The 22323-nt window shown below is 41.3% G+C and overlaps 1 protein-coding gene across 1 annotated transcript in view; it reads right to left on the bottom strand.

Annotated features, from left to right (window-relative positions):
• LOC134347570 (ribose-phosphate pyrophosphokinase 2-like) overlaps window positions 1-22323 on the bottom strand; it is a 46004-nt gene that overhangs the window by 5090 nt on the left and 18591 nt on the right. Inside the window, exons 3-5 of the mRNA XM_063049924.1 lie at window positions 10132-10230; window positions 6398-6522; window positions 6040-6213 (exon numbers count right to left, since the gene is read on the bottom strand). Coding sequence (XP_062905994.1) covers window positions 6040-6213; window positions 6398-6522; window positions 10132-10230 — 398 coding nt within the window. The remainder of the gene's footprint in view (window positions 1-6039; window positions 6214-6397; window positions 6523-10131; window positions 10231-22323) is intronic.

The following is a 22323-nucleotide window of genomic DNA, read 5'->3' as shown; positions in this document are numbered from 1 at the left end:
AAAGATTATGGTAAATATCCTCAAATGTATTTAGTGCTTCATGATTGGAGTTTAGAGCATACCCAAAATACAAAAGGCTCACCTTTGCCTTCTTTTTGACATTCCCAGTCCTCCAAGTAGAATTTGGGAGTTCATCTTTGTGCCAGCACTAAACTTGTGCAAACACCAGCAACCAGTCATACTTACATTTATACTCATTGAAGCTAACAATATCAAATATGTGGCAGTGAATACCACAAGACAGAGACAAAATTAGGCCGTACAGCCCATTGAATCTGCTGTGCTATTCAATCCATGCATCACTCTCTTAAATCTCCTCTGGACCCTCTTCAATGTTTCATAGATACAGGGCCCAAAAGTGCTCACAATACTCCAAAAGTGGTCTGACCAATGCCTTGAAGTCTCAGCATTACATCCTTGCTATTATATTCTAGTCCTCTTGAAGCAAATGCTGACATTGCATTTGCTTTCCTTAATCCAAACTCAACCTGTAAGATAACCTTAGGGAATCCTGCCAAGTCATTTTGCACCTCCAATTTCTGAATTTACTCCCATTTAAAATAGTTTTATTCCATCAACCGAAATGCATGACCATACATTTCCCAACACTGCATTCCTTCTGCCATTAGCTTGCCCATTCTTATCTGTCCAAGTCCTTCTGCAGACTCCCTGCTTCAACACTACCTGTCCCTCCACCTAGCTTTGTATCATCTGAAAACTTGGCCACAAAGCCAATTGCATCATCCATATCAATAACATGTAATGTGAAAAGTAGCGGACCCCAACGCAAAAGGTAGCAGACCCAGCACCAACTCCTGCAGAAACCACCAGCTGCTGGCAGCCAACCATAATAGGTTCCCTTTATTCCTACTCTACCTTCAGCCGATCCTTGATCCATGCTATTACCTTTCCTGCAGTACCATGGGCTCTTGGCTGGTTTGGCAGCCTCATGTGCTGCATCTTGTCAAAGGCCTTCTGAAAATCCAAGTAAACAATGTCTATTGACTCCTTGTCTATCCTGCCTGTTATTTCCTCAATTAATTCCAACAGATTTATCAGGCATGATTTTCCCCTTAGCAAGCCAAGCTGATTTTGGTCTATTTTAACATGTGTCAACAAGTACCCTGAAACCTCATCCTTAATAAAGGACTCCAACATCTTCTCAACCACTGACTGGCCAATAATTTACTTTCTTCTGCCTCCCTCCCTTCTTAAAGCGTGGAGTGACTTTTGCAGCAGCAGGCTGAGGATGCAGCCCTGGAGCCAGACCATTCAATGACAGTTTACCCACCAGCTTCAGGGACGATTGTATTAAATACTGTGATGAAGCAGATAAACCGTTGTATGCCAGCATCCTGGCATTTGAGACACTATTTTTCAGGTGGGACAGGACAGAGTAGAGTGCAGAGGCTACGGCATTGAATGGCTATGGCTATGGCAGCGAACTGGACAGAGTCCAATTTAGTAAGATGGGAGTTAAGGTGATTTATAACTAACTGCTCGAAGCACTTCATTACTGTTGAGATCAGTGCCACTGGACAGTAGTCATTGAGGCAGGCTGTTGTTGCCTTCTTGGGCACTGGGATGATGGTGGCTGCCTTGAAGCCCAAGGGACAGTGGACTGTTCCAGAAAGATGTTGAAGATTGTTTTAATGTGAGCATTAGTAAAAGTAAATACTAATTAGGATAATGGTAATATAGCAATACTCCCACTACGGGAAGCTGTTTTTAAAAGAGAGGCTGGTTTTGGGGTTGGCAGGGTTTTACTTCCGTTCTTTTTACTTCCGGTGTGCATTGTATATAGTTTCTCTGCCATGCCGTACGGGTTGGTAAAAGCCTCTGTATGTAAAAATCAGTTTTGCTGTCCCAGATAAAGTTGTCCCTTTGGCATGAAGTTGTCAAGTGGTCCTTTTTCAAAGTAGAAGTTACCACAAAGGTGTCCATTAGAACTCAGTTAATTAAGCTGCATGGTCACTCGGCACCTAACCAGGTACGTTATCAGGCCCTGCAACTTTATGTTGATTGATGTTGACCCCGGCTAGGGTCTTCATCAGCCAGACTGAGTATCTGCTCCTCGGGAGGGAGGGGCCCTTCATCACCAGCACATCATTCCATGCACCAAACCAAGCACAAAAGGCATTCAGTGCATCAGGAAGAGAAGCATCACTGTGGTTGGTGCCCAGGGTGGACTTGTAGTCTGTTATGGTCAGAATGCCCTGCCACGTGCACCTCATGTCTCTGGTGTCACAGAAATGGTTGTATATTTTCTGTGTATAATCCTGTTTTGCCTTCCTGATGGTGTGGGAAAGCACAGGTCTTGCTGGCCTGAGAGCCATCTTATCCCCCAGTCCTGAAAACAGCATCCCGATCCTTCAGCTGTCCTCGTACCTCAGCTGTCAGCCATGGCTTCTGGTTTGCCCTCACGTTAGATGTGTTTAAAAACGGTGACGTCCTCCGTGCACTTCTCTTTTTTACCCTGTCACAGATCTCACATATTCATCGCTATTAATGTGATAGTCATACGTAACCACTTCCTTGAACATGTTCCAGTTCACGGTTTTCAAAATGGTCTTTAATACTGGCCAGTTCTTTATCTCCCCTTTGAAGTGGTTTAATCAGTGGCTGGTTTGCAGGAATTAGATGAAGAGGTAAATGGTCAGAGACAAGTAGGGACAAGGAGTAGCTTGATATGCACAAGGGATGTTAGTATAAACATGACGAACCTAGGATTGGGATGAACCAATCCTCCATCTTCTGAATTACTCCCAGAAACTCCAGCCATTGCTGCGCTACCTTTATCCTTGCTAGTGGCCCCTTCCAAATCAACTCAGCCATCTGCCTCATGCCCTGTAGTTGCCTTTACTCAATTGTAATATAAACACATCTGATTTTACCTTCACCCTCTGAAACTACACAGTGAATTCTATCATATTATGATGACTGTCTCCTAAGGATTCCCTTACCTTAAGCTCCCTAAGGGTTGTCATGCCCTCTTTTCCCTGGACACAAGACTGAACTTGAACTAGTAAACCTAAAGGGTATGACTGCCTCCTTAAACAGAGTGCCCAGATAACTCTGCTCTCCCTTATGCATCACTATCAAATTCCAGGTAGACATTGAGTCCAAGTTCCACAGGCCACCAACATTTCTGCAGATACAGTCATCCAGAACCACAATGGAGTCCACTAGCTCCCACATCATGCAGCTACATCACATCACCTGATCCTGCATCTCTATTTTATTTAATCAGCTTTAATTTAGTATCCTTTTTGTTAAGTACTATAAAAGAAACCCTGGCTCTTCTTACCTGCTACTCACCTGTGCCCCCTTGTTGAAACCTCTTCAGCCAAAGCATCAGATCTCAGACTTTGACACTTGCCCACTCAAATCATAGCCGATCCAAAATGGCTTCCAAGACCTTGGCCTCCACCTCGTGAGCCGAAACCTCAGTTCCCTACTCTAATCTTGTCCACTCCAACAAAAGCTGCTCTGTTTAAACCTCACCTTTTTATTGACCCAAGTGAAACTTGCACACAATGAGGCTTGCCCTTTTCAATACTTCCTGCTCTTGCATAGATTTCACACTCACTACTTCATTGACCCATCCTAATTACTGCTTGAAACAAAGCATTTTTTAAAAAATCTTTCACTTCTGCACAGACCAGCTGAGAAGTCTGAGATTCATAATATCAAGACCATATTGGGAACAAAAGAAAAGCACTGAGATTTTCACCAACCATTAAAACAAATTACTCACCCATTATGTATAAACTGCACGAGGGAAGCAGAATCACACGTAGAGTGGTAGTAGTGCATTAAAAGGGAATTTCTTTTCCAAGCTCCTACTCAGCAAATTTCTTTGGCATTTCTAGTTTGGAGTTTACTAGTAACTTCTGGAGGAGTCATGCTTGTACTGGAGGGAGAGTTGAGTGTTTAATATGCGTTTAAGGTTTATTCATTGTGTGCAACCATGGAAATGTTTAATTAAAGTTGATCTCAAAAGGAAATAAAACTCGGGTCCTTTCCCAATTGATAGTTGTCAACGAATGAGTTGTTGACTTGGACATACATGAAGAATGAAACATTAAAAGTGGTAAAAGTAACATGTACACCTTTGATTAAATCAAACTATCGAGTGCAGGGGTTCTGATGTTATACTGAAGTTGTACAAGACATTGGTGAAGAATAATTTCAAGGATCATGTGTAGTTCTGGTCAGCTCCCTACAGGAAAAATATCAATAAGATTGAAAGAGTGCAGAGAAAATTTACATGGATGTTTGCAGGATCTGAACATCTAAGTTCAAGGAAAGGTTGAATGGATTAGATTCCCAAGAGCAAAGAAAATAGAGGGGAGGTTTGATAGTGATATACAAAATTATGAGGGGCATAGACAGGGTAAGTGCAATTGGACTATTTCCCACTGAGGTCGAGTGAAAAATAGAACTAGACCTTATAGTTAAAGGAAACCAGAGGGGAACTTCTTCAGTCGAAAATTGCTGAGAGTGTGGAACAAGCTGCCAGCGCAAGTGGTGAATGTGGGTTTGATTTCAACGTTTAAGAGAAATTTAGATAAATACCTGGATGGTAGGCATATGGAGGGCTATAGTCCGGATGTGGGATGATGGGATTAGGCAGAATAAATTTCGGCATGGACGAGTTGGTCTGAAGGGACTGTTTCTGTGTTCTAGTACTCTATGACTTTGACGGAAAGTAACATGCTCTCATAACCTCCAAGGACCGCAGAAAGAGAACATACATAATTTAGAAGCAATCTCCATGTCATCACTATGTGTACGCTAGCAGGGCATCATATCATTCAAAGATTTAAGAATGATTTCCTGGACAGGAAGCAATAACATTGCAGTGACTTAATGTCCAGCCATTAGAAAAAGGAACAGACCTTGCAGGATTCAGAAGTCTTATTTTAATAAATTAGTGCACATACTGCAGAGTGGCCACTGCAAAATTCTTGGAGATGTAACTAGCACAGCACAGCACTTGATTTCATAAAAGTTGGATCTTAAAGAGAGATCCAAAATCTTCAACTGATGAAATTTAAATATAAATACTGTGAGTGGGCTTTTAAGATGCTTAATCGCTTAAGCGACATCAATTTTGGTTGCAAAATGGAATACAAGTACTTTACTCCATTTACACTTATGACTGTGTGGCTCATATGGCATATTCAAGTTTGCTGATGACACCACCGTTGTAAACTGAATCAAAGATGGTGACAAATCAGCATATAGGAGAGAGATTGAAAATCTGGCTGAGTGGTGCCATAACGACAACCTCTTACTCAAGGTCAGCAAGACCAAGGAGCTGATTATTCACTTCAGGAGAAGGAAACCAGAAGAACATGAGCCAGTCCTCATTGAAGGAACAGAGGTAGAGAGGGTTAGCGACTTTAAATTCCGCAGTGTTACTATTTCAGTGGACCTGTCCTGGCCCAGAAAGCACAGCAGGTCCACTACTTCTTCAGGAGTTTGTGGAGATGCGGGATGATATCTAAAATTTTGATCAACTTCTATAGGTGTGCAGTGGACTCGGTGCATTACAGCCTAGTATGGAAACACCAATGCCCTTGAACTGAAAATACTAGAAAAAGTAGCTGATCACGGTAAAGCCCTCCCCACCATTGAGGACATCCACAAGGATTCTTCATCTCATGTTCTCAATATTTATTGCTTATTATTATTTCTTTTTATATTTACAGTTTGTTGTCTTCTGCACTTTGGTTGAACGTCCAAGTTGGGCAGTCTTTCATTGATTCTATTATGGTTATTATTCTATAGATTTATTGAGTATGCCTGCAAGAAAATGAATCTCAGGGTTGTATATAGTGACATACATATACTTTGAACTTTTTAGTCCTAATTCCTATTACATCTTTCTTAATCCTGAAGTGCATTTCAAGGAAACAACAGGCTTAAAGTCTGAGGTTTCCCCTAACTGTCAACTCCAAGCACATATGCAAAAATCAAGAAACCACACTGGTAAAACTAACCTTCAGAAACTATTTGGCCAGATTCACTTACTTATTAGCAGCATAACATATGGTTCCACATGTATCTGCCATGTCATCGATAAGAATGGCCACTCTGCCTTCAACATCACCAACAAGCACCATTCTGTCCACCTCATTTGCTTTCTTCCTTTCCTTGTGGATTAGCGCAAATTCAACATTCAGTCTATCTGCGATTGATGTCACCCTGAAGGTAGAGAAGGTAACTGGATTACAATAAACCATTAATCTTAATTTGTGTTTCTAAAGCACAAGTGATTCAAATTTAAATGCAATTTTCTCCTTAACTGGAAACAGCAAATTGCATCACTTCCTCTTTCTTTGAGCAAACGTAAGTCATGCAATTCCCCAAATCGCCCTCTCCAACTCACCTTTTAGCTCCGCCAGCATCTGGAGAGACAATTATAGAATTCATCCATTCTGGAATATTTTCCTTTATCCATCTCAGTACTGCTGGTTCCGCATACAAATTATCCACAGGAATATCAAAGAAACCCTAACCAAAGAAAATTAGTGCCAATTTGTAAAGCAACAATGGTTACATTTTGTTTAACTAAAGTTTGAAGATTGAAATTTCCTGGCTACAAATCTCTTACCTGGAATTTATTTATTTATTTAACACATAGATTTCCATTTTCAACATGCTATAGCAAAATATCATTTTTACTAAGCAACAACCATTGCTTTTTTCAAATGCACCCATTTCATGTCCTGGCCCAGGCAGTAAATGTACTAATTGAACAAGGAAATAGAAATACAGCTTTGTGCACAGTGTCCACTGCATTGTAATTTTAAATTCAAAAATCTTCAATCAAACTAAAAATGTTCATATTCCTTTTATTAGGGCCATTGAAAAGTTTGATACATTCAGGTACAAGTGAATTGGTAGGATAGGCGATGAGGTCAGTGTCCTCTTTTAGACCTGCATTCCCAACATCAGCTTGCTCTGGTGTGCAGGCTATATCACCCAATGTCTGGTACCAGGCTCCTAAAGTCTCACACAGCATGACATCTCCAGAATAGAAACCATGTAAGGCAGGGGTCCCCAACCTTTTTTGCAACGCGGACCGGTTTATTATTGACAATATTCTTGCGGACCGGCCGACCCGGCGGTCGGGGGGGTGGGGGTGGGCAGGTGGTAGGGTTGCCAACGGACAAGAGTAGCAGTCAAATATGTTGGTGTTTACCCCGAGAAAGACTACAATGACCATGAAGCCTTGCGCGGGCACCAGTGCGCATGTGTGACTTACGCATGCGTGTACTTGCCGATTTTTTTCTACAAATCGTTTTTGGTGATTCTGTACGGGGGGGGGATTGTTAATCACAACAGGAATATAGGTGATAAGTGGCTAATACACTCAATTTCTAAAAGGGTTTATAAAACAAATTTAATATTAAACACACAGCGCATATTTTCCTTGCATGAATTTAGTGATAAGTCAATTATCAGGGGAGGACAGGGGAGCTTGAAGTAAGTGTTGAATGAACTTCCAGTAGAAGTGGTAGAGATAGGTTTGATATTATCATTCAAAGAAAAATTGGATAGGTATATGGACAGGAAAGGAATGGAGGGTTATGGGCTGAGTGCAGGTCGGTAGGACTAGGTGAGAGTAGCTTTCAGCACGGACTAGAAGGGCAGAGATGGCCTGTTTCCGTGCTGTAATTATTATATGGTTATATAGTTATTCAAGTCCCTTATAAGTCAATAGCATCATAACATTTTAAGTAACATTTGAATATTAAATACACACCACATATTTTCCCTGTATGAACATATAAAATCATTGCCACACACCAATATCGCTGAATCAGTGGGAGCCCTGAGCTTCTTTCCCTGCAACAACACGGTCCTATCGAGGGGTGATGGGAGACAGCGATACTCGAAGGGGGTTCCTTATGTCCAGTCTATTCCGCCATTTAGTTTTCGTTGCATTCATTGCAGAGATATGTTAGAAATGGAAGCAACATTTTCAGTGCTTTCGTGGCTATCTCAGGATATTTAGCCTTGACTTTGATCCAGAATGCCGGCAGAGATGTTACGTCAAACATACTTTTCAGCTTGCCGTCATTTGCAAGCTCGAGGAGTTGATCTCCTTCCCGCTCTGACATGGATGACGCGCGGGTAATGACCTCGCGTGCGTTCATGCTCAACAGTGGGCGTGACAGGGAATGAGGAAAGGTGCAGCTGAGTCATATCACCAAATCATATCGTTTCCTCGCGGCCTGGTAGCACATACTTTGCGGCCCGGTGGTTGGGGACCGCTGATGTGAGGGATATACAGAGGGCCTCCCTGGGAAGTCACATCTCCTCCAATGGGGAATCCCTGTTCTGTAGCCATTTAAAATGGAGGAGCAGCATCTGGGAAGGTACTGAGCAACTTGAATTTAAAACCAAGCACCAAACTGGCATGGGTATACAGCATTTCATGCAACACCCCAAGGTGGCCCACCAACCACCACCTGTTTTAACTGTGGCATCATATACTGGCCCCACAAGAGCCACTTCCAGACCCACAGAACTGTAGAAGCTACCTTCTACCCAGAGAGACTGCTTAAGAATACCATGAAAACACCTCACTATGGACATCAGGTAAGTAGGTGCTGTAGTGGGCATTCATTAAAAGAATACACTAGGGAAGGCTGCCAATTCAATTCTTCCACAGTATTATCCAATTTACATCTGCCTCAATCTATTGCCTCACTCAGGAGCCACATCTCAATGCACATCAACATTGGAATTACCCCATGCTGATTCAAGGTTTAATAGTGTTCAACAATGCGATAGTTCCACCAGTTACAATATCAAAATAAAACACCTGTATACCAATCCCAACACAGTTCAACTAACATTTTCACAAAGTGCTAACTGGAGTGGTACAGCAACATGTTAAAAGACAGAATTTTAGCTTAGTACATGCTATCAATATTAACCATTCCTTTATAGATTATTAAATACTGTTTTTCTTCAAGAATGGGAAGACTAATATGTGAAAGATAAATCTTATAAATTTCTATTGGCCATGTAAAAGAAACTTAAGCAGTTAAATAATATCAAATAATGAATCATGGAGTTTTTAAATAATCAAACTCAATATATAAGTTTGCTGATGACACAACAATTGTAGGCCGTATCTCGGGTAATGATGAGTTTGAGTACAGAGAGGAAATTAAGAACCTGGTGGCATGGTGCAAAGACAATAACCTATCCCTCAACATCAGCAAAACGAAGGAATTGGTTGTTGACTTCAGAAGGAGTAGCGGAATGCACGACCCAATTTACATCAGTGGTGCACAAGTGGAACAGGTCAAAAGCTTTAAGTTCCTCGGGGTCAATATCAAAAATGATCTGACTTGGTCTAACCAAGCAGAGTCCACTGCCAAGAAGGCCCACAGTGCCTTTACTTCCTGAGAAAACTAAAGAAGTTTGGACTGTCCCCTAAAACTCTCACTTATTTTTATAGATGCACCGTAGAAAGCATTCTTCTAGGGTACATCACAACCTGGTATGGAAGTTGTCCTGTCCAAGACCGAAAGAAGCTGCAGAAGATCGTGAACACAGCGCAGCACATCGCACAAACCAATCTTCCGTCCTTGGACTCACTTTACACCGCACGCTGTCGGAGCAGTGCTGCCAGGATAATCAAGGACACGACCCACCCAGCCAACACACTTTTCGTCCCTCTTCCCTCCAGGAGAAGGCTCAGGAGCTTGAAGACTCGTACGGCCAGATTTGGGAACAGCTTCTTTCCAACTGTGATAAGACTGCTGAATGGATCCTGACCCTGATCTGGGCCGTACCCTCCAAATATCCGGACCTGCCTCTCGGTTTTTTTTGCACTACCTTTCCATTTTTCTATTTTCTATTTGTGATTTATAATTTAAATTTTTAATATTTATTATCAATTTGTAATCCAGGGAGTAGGAAGTGCAAAATCAAATGTCGCTGTGATGACTGTACCTTCTAGTATCAATTGTTTGGCGACAATAAAATATGAAGTATAAGTATTAAGTCCTGTGAAACATTTGAAGAAATTTCACACAATGAAATTAAACTTGAAACACACCTCATGAGGACAGAGGTTTGCTAGTTATGGTTTGCACTCACCTGGATTTGAGAGGCATGCAAATCCATGGTGATAATATGATCTGCTCCAGCAACCGACAGCATGTTGGCCACAAGCTTTGCAGAAATAGGGGCACGGCTCTAAAATAAGACATAATTGAATAAAATCTCTAGTATAAGTGTTTAATCACCAGAAAGTGCCTCAATTAACATTCTGCAAGAATTGATTTACTATAGGAGAATGAGTTTGATGCGACATTGATCAAAATATAGAGTAGTAGAGCAAAGGAACATGCCCCTTAACGTGCAAATCTAAACTAACCCCATCTGCCTGTAACACTATTCTTGTCAGTTTAAATGCCTCTTAAGTTGCCAAGTCTATGGCCAATAATCCTATTCTGTACATTGGTGTTGGAAGAAATAACCACTTTCCATGAATTATGCCCTTCAATAACCTGCTGTGTACATACATCTACTGATGCTTCTGGACACATCTTCAGTGATGTTCCTGGAATCATCGGGTGTTTCGGGTCTTTCAACATCATACAACCTCCTCCAGGTGACCCAGCCGGGGCTGATCAGACCCCAGCTTGTGTCCAGACGGCTAGCTACTTATGATTCCATGGCTCCCCTCTTTTGAGCCACAGCCATCTTGAGGCCCTCTCTGCCGCATCGGTGGTACTGCGGATGGCTCTCCTCTTCCTCTCTCCCTCGATGCCCAAATTGCTGAAGGCTCTAACGAAGGACTGTGAAATAAAATGCTACGATTTTCAACCTCCTATGTTTTAGTTACAGCAGCAATCCTTCAAATCTGCTTAGTTGTACATCTCAGCAGTCACAACCGCACCAAGCAGGACCTGCATGCCCAGAGCTACTTTTGATCAAATTAAGTGAACCTATGCCTTGTGATTTATGCCAATAAAGATGTGACAATTAATTGAATAAATTAAATCGGACAGTTCAAATTTGTAAACAAACAAAAATCTCAATTATATAAAATGGTAACATTTAAAGAATAGAGCTCTATTATCGTACAACTGGTGCAGAATTATGTTAAAATCATGAATTCTCAGACATGGCATTATCCAATTTTTTACATGCTAGCAATGAATTAAGTTTTTTTTAATACACAAAAAGAAGCCTGTTACAGAGTTTACATTTGATTTTTACTCCTTTTGATGATAATGTTACATCATGGAATTAATTTTCAGCAGCATTTAAATTTCATTTCTGCTGCACCTTAACAGATACATAATGTGGCTGAATCCTGACGTATTTGTGAGCCAAAGGTTCTTCAGATGTCAAGAATGAGGCATAAAGCTTGTTGCTATTGGCCGTTATAAGTGTTACACGAACAAAGAGTGAACAAAGTACAGAAGAGAAGAAAAGGGAAAAGGAAAAAGCAGACATGGTTGTCTCATAGTCAGTCCAGAGATAAAAAAATTCCAATAATAGTTAAACTATAAAAGAGCCAGATTCAAGAATGTGATACCAGCTACAGAAAACTAGGCAGCTTCTAGAAAAATACAGTAGCAACTATACCATAATTGCTGGAAAATTCACTGAACAACAACAACAACAATAATAATAATAATTATTATTATTATAATTATAATAATAAGGTAAGATTAGAGGTTCACAACCCTTTTGTTTGTCTGTAGACCCCAGGTGGAAACCCTGTACCAGCTGTTCATCAATCCATGCTTGAATATCGTGCAGAATTTTTTTGCATTCCATCATGAAATCCATCATGGAATAGATGGCTTTGTTGCCAAATTTGCAGATGATATGAAGATTGGTGGAGGGGCAGGTAGTGTTGAGAAAACAGGTAGGATGCAGAAGAACTTGGACAGATTAGGAGAACAGGCAAGAAAGTGGCAAATGAAATACAATGTTGGAAAATGCATGGTCATGCACTTTGGTAGTAGAAATAAATGTGTGGACTATTTTCTGAACGGGCAGAAAATACAGGAACCTGAGATGCAGAGGGACTTGGGAGTCATTGTGCAGAACACCCTGAAGGATAACTTGCAGGTTAAATCGGTGGTGAGGAAGGCAAATGTAATGTTAGCATTCATTTCAAGAGGTCTAGAATACAAGAGTAGGGATGTAATGCTGAGGCTTTATAAAGTACTGGTGAGGCCTCACCTTGAGTATTGTGAACAGTTTTAGGCCCCTCATTTTAGGAAGGATGTGCTGGCAATGGAAAGAGTCCAGAGGAGGTTTACAAAGATGATTCCAGGAATGAAAGGGTTATCATACGAGGAATGTTTGATGGCTCTGGGTCGGGTCTGTACTCGCTGGAATTCAGGAAGAGAAGGGGGGATCTCATTGAAACTTTTTGAATGTTGAAAGACCTAGACAGAGTAGATGTGGAAAGGATGTTTTCCGTGGTGGAAGCTTCTAGGACAAGAGGGTACAGCCTCAGGATAGAGGGGTGCCCTTTCAAAACAGAGATGCAGAGAAATTTCTTCAGTCGGGGAGGGAGGGAACATCGACTCAGACCATGAGAGGCCTGCGTCGGGCATTTTCATGCCTTACAAGGCGCAGATTAGAAGTCTGTGTGGGGCGCCATTCCTCGCACAGACACTGGAGCAATGTGTGGTTAAGTGCCTTGCTCAAGGGCACAAACGCGCTGCCACAGCTGAGGCTCGAACTAGCAACCTTTCAGATCACAAGACGAATGCCTTAACCACTTGGCCACGTGCCCAACACAAAGAGTGGTGAATTTGTTGCCACATGCAGTCGTGGAGGTCAGGTTGCTGGGTGTATTTAAGGCAGAGATTGATAGGCTCTTCATTGGACACGGCATCAAAGGTTATGGGGAGAAGGCCAGGAACTGGGGTTGAGGAGGAGATTAAAAAAGGATCAGCCATGATTGAATGGCAGAGCAGACTTGATAGGTGAGATGGCCTAATTCTGCTCTTATGTCTTTTGAACAGATAAAAACGCAGGGTTTTCAACTCTACAGTCCATGAACATTCCAACCTATGAAGCAGCTGAAGATAATGAAGCTGAAAATGATTTGTATAGAACACAGCACATTGGAACTCCTACAGCAATATCCTTGGGTTAGGTATGGACCTAACCAGTGTTCAAACTTATCTTCAAATTGGAAACCAAAGTCCCTTACTCAAAGTACACATTGTTTTCATGGCACAGATACTTCTACTAAGCTCATTAACTGAAGGAAGCCACTATATGATGCCATGAGGTTGCATGTGGTCCAGAGTCAACACAAAGTACAAGGTGATTATTTTGCCTGTTCACCACAACTTCTGGGAGGTCTATCATATCAATTAAATGGACATTACCTCAAAAGACGCCAAGAATAACTTCGGGTTTTTGCTTGGATAAGACTGTGGAACAGCTCCGCGAACGACGCATCGCCCTTACGGAGGAGCAATTTGCAAGTTTTTATTGGCACACCTTAAAAATTCTTGAATCTGAGATTAATTGGCTGGTTCTGTTTTTGCTCACTTTGCTACAATTCCAGTCTGGCTGGATTACTGTGCCACTGCAGAGGGAATGGGGATTATCCACCAAAATATGTGATATGTGACGGCGCTAGCCAGGAGTCAGAGAACACTTTGGGAGTGCAGTGTTATGTGTTTTACTGAAATGGGGCTGCATGAGGACATACCTGATCAAAACTTTTCCATGGATGGCTTCCAGACCGTTCGGGCTGACCGGAAGTGCACTGAGAGTGGTAAGCGTAAAGGAGTTGGGGGCTTGCTGTTCTGGTTAACTACGGATGGTGCAATCCTGGTCATATTACGATCGAGGAACATGTTTGTAGACCGGATATTGAACTTTTTGCCGTTGGACTCCGGCCATATTCCACTGAGATACAACACTGGGCATCATGGGAGGTTGTTCCTGCCTGTGGCCATCGAACTTTGCAGCTCCTCCCACGGAAGGTCAGACACCCTAAGCCAATAGGCTGGTCCTGGACTTATTTCCATCTGGCATAGTTTGCATATTGTTGTTTGATTGTTTGTGGTTTTTGTATTGCTATATTTATGCTCTATTCTTGGTTGGTGCGGCTGTAACGAAACCCAATTTCCCTCGGGATCAATAAAGTATATCTATCTATCTATTCCACTGTACCCACTGCTGTATGAATTTGCAGAAATTGCATCCGATACCAAAAGCTATTTTATTTGTCTTCAGAATGAATTCTATCAGTATTTAGGCGACAAAGATGAAATCAACACTAACAAAAAACCTGAAACTCTCACACAGCCTAGAAAGAAATTGACAACTTATCCCAAGACTGATGTACATTAAGTGGCAGTAATGCAACTTAAAGAAAAATGAGGCATTCTAATAATTAGATTAATAAGGTAACCATGCAATGTAAATTGGCTTACTATGTTTGAACAGTGTATTGTGTTAACCAACCACAAATAATTTAGCTGTTTGTCAGATTATTAAAAAACAATCTAAAGTTATGCCATAATATTTAAGAAAATCATGCATAATCAAAACTATTCTTAACCTTTATTTACTGTAATTAAAATCCTTACTGAACTCAATGTGAGCATATAAACAGTAAAATTTACATTATAAATTACACTTATTTGCAATCAGCTTAAATGAAGCTGGTTATTAAAAAACTCCCCACTAGTTAATATTTCATTAATGCCACACTTGCATTCAATACATCAACAAAACAGCTACAATTCAATCTTGAAGTGAAATATTAAATGTAACATGATCAGTTTTACTGGCTTAGAGTCAAATAGGCTAGACCCACTGCAACTAGAACCTGATAACTCAAACTTCATTAGCAGTTTTAATATAGTGCAACGTTTCAAGCACACTATCTAAAGTTCTGCAAAAAATTTACAAATTTAAAAGATAAGTTTAAGCAGAGATGGCTTCAGGATGTGTTCTTGAAGAAAGCTTAGGGATTTCCAACTTCAAAAGGTTCAAAAAATATTCAACGGTTCATTTATTAATCAAAGTATACAACTCTGAAATCCTTCTTCTCCAGATAGTCATGAAACCCAGAAAGCAAAGAAAAAAAGAATGGCAGCACCATCATCAACCCCCGAATCCCTCCTCTGCACAAAAAAACAAACAAAAACAGAACCGGCACATCAACCCCACAGCTTAAGGCAAGGCCAAAGACTGATGCTAATAAATATAGATTAAATTAAGATATTGGAATCTGAAAGGGCAGATATGTCATGGATGTTGAAATGACTGGAAGGGATTACATTAAATTTGAAATACTGAAGAGGCTGTTGAAAATAACTGCTGCTTAACAAGGATCCTGTTAAGGTAAAGAGCAGAGAACTACAATAATTAGTTCTGACATCAGCCAAAGAATTAAACTGGCAAACATTTAAAAGATATTTACCAATTTATATATCTCAGAAAAATAAAACTTGAGAGCCAAAATCTTTCATATATGGTCAACATTTCAAACATAGCTAGAAATCTAAATCAGAAAATTATACTCTCAGTAATTGGGATTTCATTGTTGATTAACAATGAAAAGCAAAATATCACTGTGTATGAGAATAAAGTGGTTTTACTATCTCAAAGACATTGGCTTGTAGAAAAATTAGAGGAGGTAATAAAATGTTTAGGATTAGATAAGGTGGACAATATCAATCTTATGCCTGGATAGAGGAGTCCAAAACTAGGGTGCCCACCTACTAGATTTAGAGAGAGATTTAAAAGGGACCTGTTTGGCAGGGACGGATTGAGCTGAAAGGTCCGTATCCATGCGGTATTGCTCTGTGACTCTACGGCAAGTGAAGTAATTGCAAAAGGAACCACATTACTGCATGTCCAAGTAAAAAAAACTTAGAGATGAGGTTGTCTATAAATGCTGCTGGTACTAAAACTGCTGACTCAGAAAGCATAACAGCACTAACTGTACACGTCACATTTTATTTACCATGCTAAGAGTGAATGTGCAAAATGGATAAAGAAAGTTTTTTCCCTGTAATAGAAGCAGCTTTCAAACCAAGGCATACAATTAATTTCATAAAGGGACCAATAAGCAGATAAAATACAGCTCTTCTAAAAACTTAAAAAAAAATCAGTGTCTTTGTGGATTTTGTGAGGACCATGGATTGGCTATTAACAACAGAGATGGTGGCATAAACCAGAGCAAGAGATTAATGCTGAACAATACTGGGGCAATTCAGAGGCCACTAAGGAGGAAGAATTTGATTACAAATATAAATAATACTCCTGGGAATAGATTAGATAGGATAAGTATACTGCATTCGAACTATGAATGATCAAAGCAGTCAAACCACTTAATGCTACTTGAATGAATCCCACCAGTGCCCAAGAAGAGCAGGGTGAGCTGTCTCAGTGACTATTCTCCCGTGGCACTCACATCTACAGTGATGAAAGGTTGCTCGTAGCTAGAATCAACTCCTGCCTAAGGTACCTGCACCTGATGGAAGTTGCTTGTTGCCACAATAGCCTACAGTTCATGCAACTTCACTGGCTCTCCACTCGGCTTTGGATTACCTGGACAACAGTAATGCCTACATCAACCTGCTGCCTATTGATCACAGCTCAGCACTCAACATAATCATACCCTCAGTTCTAACCAACAAGCTCCTGTACTTCCCTCTGCAACTGGATCCTTGGCTTCCTCACTGGGAGATGATAGTCTATGTGGATCAGAAATAATATCTCCTCCTCGCTGACAATCAATACTGGCACACCTCAAGAATGCTTGCTTAGCCCACCATTCTACTCTCTCTACACCCACGACTGTGAGGCTATGCGCAGCTCAAATGCCAACTATAAAATTGCTGGGTACACACTATTGTTGTCAGAATTTCAAATGGTGACAAGGAGGCGTACAGGTACAAGATAGATCAGCTGGTTGAGCGGTGTCACAGCCTTGCACTCAACGTCCGTAAGACCAAGGAATTGGTTGTGGACTTCAGGAAAGGGAAGTTGAAGGAACACACACCAGTTCTCACAGGGATCAGCAGTGGAAAGGGTGAGCAATTTCAAGTTCCTGTGTGTCAACATCTCTGAGGATCTATCCTGGGCCCAACATAGATGCAGTTATAAAGAAGGCACGACCGCGGCAATATTGTACTAGGAGTTTGAGATTTGATATACCAGCAAAGACACTCGTAGATTTCCACAGATGTACAATGGAGAGCATTCTAACTGGATGCACCACTGTCTGGAGTGGAGGGGCCCTACACAGGATCGGAAAAAGCTGCAGAATGTTGTAAATTCAGCCAGCTCCATCATAGGAACTAGTCCCCACCCCCGCAGCATCAAGGACACCTTCAAAAGGTGATGCCTCAAAAAGGCTGCATCCATCACTAAGGGCCCCCAAAACCCCAGTACATGCCCTCTTCTCATCTTCTCCATCAAGGAGGTGGTACATGAGCCTGAAGACCCACACTCAACATTTCAGGAACAGCTTCTTCTCCTTCACCACCAGATTTCTGAATATGATTATGATTATGAGGACATGCAGTCCCCTTTTATTGTCAGTTAGTAATGCATGCGTTAAGAAATGATAAAAATGTTTTTCCAGAATGATATCATGAAAACACATGACAAACTGACTTAAAAACTAACAAAAACCACGTAATTATAACATATAGTTACAACAGTGCAAAGCAATACCGTAATTTCATAAGAACAGACCACAGCACAGTAAAAGTCTCAAGAGTCTCCTGAAAGTCCCATCATCTCACGCAGACAGTAAGCCTCCAGCGCCGCCAACTTGCCGATGCAGCATCCCGGAAGCATCCGACCACAGTCCAACTCCGAGTCCGTCCAAAAAACTCTGAGCCTCCGACCACCTATTCGACACCGAGCACCATCTCTGCCGAGCGTTTCGACTGCGGCCCCGGCAAGAGGTGATACGCAAAGCAAAGGATTTGGGGCCTTTGTCTCTTGAGATTCTCGATCGCACAGTAGCAGCGGCAGCGAAGCAGGCATTTCAGAAGTTTCACCAGATGTTCCTCTGTGCTTTCATGGCTGTCCCCATCAAATCCAGATTGATGCACGGCCCCCTAGTTAACACATACGATATTCATTCGGAATGGCCGCGCGCACTGCGTCGCACCACCATCTTCTCCTCCCTCCCATAATAAGGATAGACAAGGATCTATTAACACTACCTCAATATTTTTGTCACTTTTTTGCAATAATTGTTTAATCTTTTTATATATATACACTGCCATATATAGTTTTTATGTATTGCAATGTACTGTTGCGGAAAAACAACAAATTTCACGACATATGCCACTGATATTAAATCTGATTCTGATACTTGAATAACTGACTAACTGGTTTATTCAAAAGTTACATCAATGATTGGACAAAACTTTTAAATAAACAGGCAATGTATACAAACATAGACAACAGCAGGCCTCACAAGATTGATGGAAGCACTAAATGTCTCATGTTAAACTGAAATCAATAGTAACAGCTGCAAAGATACAAAACAATGCAGGGTGGGTCAGATACCATTTGTGGAGAGACAGTGAGAAAGTTATTGTTTCGGGCGAATGAAACTCAAAAATTAGAAACATTTGGTTGCAAAGTAGAAAGGAAGGATGCAGAGAGCAAAAATAATGCCTGTGACCAAGTGGAGTCCATGACTGTATGGCAGCCATTGTGGGGGTAGTGAAGACACATTAAACACATGGTGCATCTGGAGGAAACAAAAGAAGCTGAACGGAAATGGAGTTGAGAGAACTTAAAATAAAAAGAAATGATGGAACCAAAATGCAAATCACTATATTTATAAAAAGCATAATCAATGCTGGAAAATCTGTTTCTCTGTCCAAATTTGCAGGCCAGATCATAAATGTGGAGAGAGAAAGATGCAGCACATTTCTCTTCAACACATATTTGATTTTTAACTTCTCTCTATTCTGGTGAGAAATCTTTGGTCTGAAACAACTCTACCTCCTTCCAGAGATCTTGCGTATCTGGCCGAGCAACAGCAGCATTCTCCCCGTCTTTATTTTACTGTCACCTTCTGTTATGCTTCAGATGCTTCCATTTACAATATTCAAGTTCTAATGCAGTTAAAATGAATCGTCTGCCAACTTGTCCTGCTACATTCAGATATCCACGCACAATTACAGCCATGTTGACATATTGCAACACACATAAAAGTTGCTGGTGAACGCAGCAGGCCAGGCAACATCTCTAGGAAGAGGTGCAGTCGACGTTTCAAGCCGAGACCCTTCGTCAGGACTAACTGAAGTTGCGTTCACCAGCAACTTTTATGTGTGTTGCTTGAATTTCCAGCATCTGCAGAATTCCTGTTGTTGACATATTGCACACCATTTAGAATTATGCCATTCAAACGTTATTCTGAATGGTAAAATGTGTCTGACTGAACTGACAGTCCATGATACCTTGCAGAACTTACAATTATGATTAGGAAACAAAGACAAGCAAGACTGCAACAGAAGGTCGGATGGAATGGATCTTGGGAATGAGAATAAATAAACGGCAGAAAGCACTTATGGCCTTAATCTCCTTCAGGAATATCCCGTCTCAACTGTGGAACAGATTGATCAGTCACTTCAGAACTCAAAATTGCCTAAGAGTGTCAATGCATTTCCCTTATCAGTGGGACCAGCACCCAAGTGGCTGAACAAACAAAGTGCAAGATCTTGGTCTCAATCCTGGTCCTTGTTGAACAAATACCTCCCCAAGATCTACGGTAGAGGTACAGATGAAAATGACATACTTCAGCCATAAAAATATTCCTCTTTAGCAACTGGCCCAGATGGTGTTATTTACTTAATTCTACAAAATAATGTCTAAAAATTAGGAAATTGTAAAAAAAAGTATTTCTCCTTAAAGTCTTATTTGACCTAAACAGGCAAAATGATGTCCCTCCACTCACTTTCACTCAGAAAGTACGCCAATTCCCCTTGAACAATAGCTCAATTAAGGTGAGCATAGTAAGGCAATTGCATTCAGAGAATCAAATTTGAGAGGTAGGTGGCAACCATCCAGACAACTGTCTGTTAGTCGAGAAAGCCTAGTCTCCTACTTTGCTCTGCTATGTAATACGTATGGCAACTGATATGCACATCCATGTACTTTTTCTAAAAACGAAAGGGGATAGGGTTTCTCCTTCTATTATGCTTTCAGCAGCAAACTTCAAGACAATCTTAGTAAAAGTTCTTCCCTCTGAATTGTATACTAATTATTTTAACTTTACGATGCTTGGCTATCAGCCTCTCTGAAGACAATTAGCTAAATCTCCCTTAAATGTATACGCTCGTCTGAGTGCTACTGGTACCACATAACCCACCTGTCGCATGGTCGGGTGGTCGGCAACTAAACCGGCTCCCCCACCAGGCTCGCCTGGTAAGGAGGGTGGCTAGGCACCCTGCAGGACGAAAAACAAGACCTGTCAAAGGGCGGATGAACCCTCTCGTAGGGTCAACGGCCATCTAGCAAACACGTGCTGTGAAGCGCGGAAAGAGCATCCCTTGCATCAAAGCTTGGTCTGGCCATTCACTGCAACAGAACTTCCCCCAGCCGTCTTGGACCCCACCATGCTGCTGGATCCGGGAGGGGATGTCGAGAGGGTGGGTCTGGACCAGTGCAAACCCCTACTCACCTAAAATCCACTCACGCACGCGCTGTTCCTTTCTGAGGAGTGCGGTACCACCCCACTAACTGACTGAAAGGAACCATCATCATCTTATGGGATGGATAGCCAGATAGAGAGAGAGAGAGAGAGAGAGACTCAGTTCCAAAGCAAATAACTCCAGTTTAGCCGTAGATGTAATTCCTGTTACACAGCTGTAAACCACCTTTTTGTAATCAACTTTGTCCTGTAATGTGAACAAAATGCGCACAGCACTCTACACACTATTCAAACATTCAGGAATTATCTCTATACTCATTTATTCTCTGCTTGGGTGAATGAATAAACGTGCCCTGTCCTGTATAAATTTAATTTGTTCTCCGGAATCTTTGACATTTATCCAAATATAGCAGCTTACAAAAGTTATTTTGGACCCTGCAAAAACAAGAGCCACAGAAGTCTTCATAATTCACATCAGTAACTGCAGAACAGTGATTTTACACAAATTCCCATTTTCAGCTTGACCAGTGAAACACCATTGAATTACAAATAGATCAATATTCATCAAACTCCTTTCACTTTAAGTGTCTTAAAATAATCTGAAACACAAGGTGAAAGCCAGAACTTAATTAGGCATTTAAAAAAAAAGTTTCAGCAGCCATTTTTCTCATTATCACTTTTTTCACAAAACAAACTACCAGATTCATTATGAGGAAGATGACTCCATCTGCCTCCCCTTGCTCAAATGAAGACAGATTATATTTTAATGCTAAACTTCTCACTGGCTTGCTAAATTTAAACAAATAATCTCCATCCTTCCAAAAAGAAAACTTGCTTCCAGTAACTACTGTAGTTCATTTAAATTCACCCGTCTTAACCCTCATAATTGGGAGGGGGTCAAAGACAGGAGATTGGGGCTGAGAGGAAAATGGATCAGCCATGATGAAATGGTGCAGCAGACTCGATGGGCCAAGTGGCCTAGTTCTGCTGCTAGCAACACACACACATACATACACACAATGATGGAGGAATTCAGTAGGCCAGGCAGCATCTACGGAAAATAGTACAGTCAACATTTTGGGCCAAGACCTTTCATCAGGACAGGATGAAGGGTCTCAGCCCAAATCGTTGACTGTACTCTTTTCCTTAGATGCTGCCTGGCCTGCTGAGTTCCTCCAGCAGTGTGTATGTGGGTGTATGTCTGTCTGTGGCTTGGATTTCTAGTGTCTGCAGATTTTCTCTTGTTTGTAATTCTGCTCCTACATCTTATGGTCTAAATTCACTTCTCTTAGCACTCAAAGTTAATGAGGTGATTATGGCAGCTTATGGTGTGTAGGCCTTCGTTAGTCAGGGCATTGAGTTGAAGAGCCACAAGGTAATGGTGCAGCTACACTCATGCTAGAACACACTGCTATTGTGTTCAGTTTTGGTCACCTCAGTACAGGAAGGATTTGGAAGCTTTAGAGAGGGTGCAGAGATTTACCAGGATGCAGCCCGGATTATACAGCATATCTTATGAGAAAAGGTTGAGCAAGATCGGGCTTCTCTCTTTGGAGCAAGAAGGGTTACTTGAGTGAATAGCCGGCACCTTTTTCCCCCTAGGCAAGAAGGTATTTTAAAAGTGATTGAAGGAAAATATGAGAGGAATGTCAGAGGTA

Source organism: Mobula hypostoma, chromosome 6, assembly GCF_963921235.1.
Source record: "Mobula hypostoma chromosome 6, sMobHyp1.1, whole genome shotgun sequence".
NCBI lineage: Eukaryota > Metazoa > Chordata > Chondrichthyes > Myliobatiformes > Myliobatidae > Mobula > Mobula hypostoma.
This window is presented reverse-complemented; position numbering and strand designations above follow the sequence as displayed.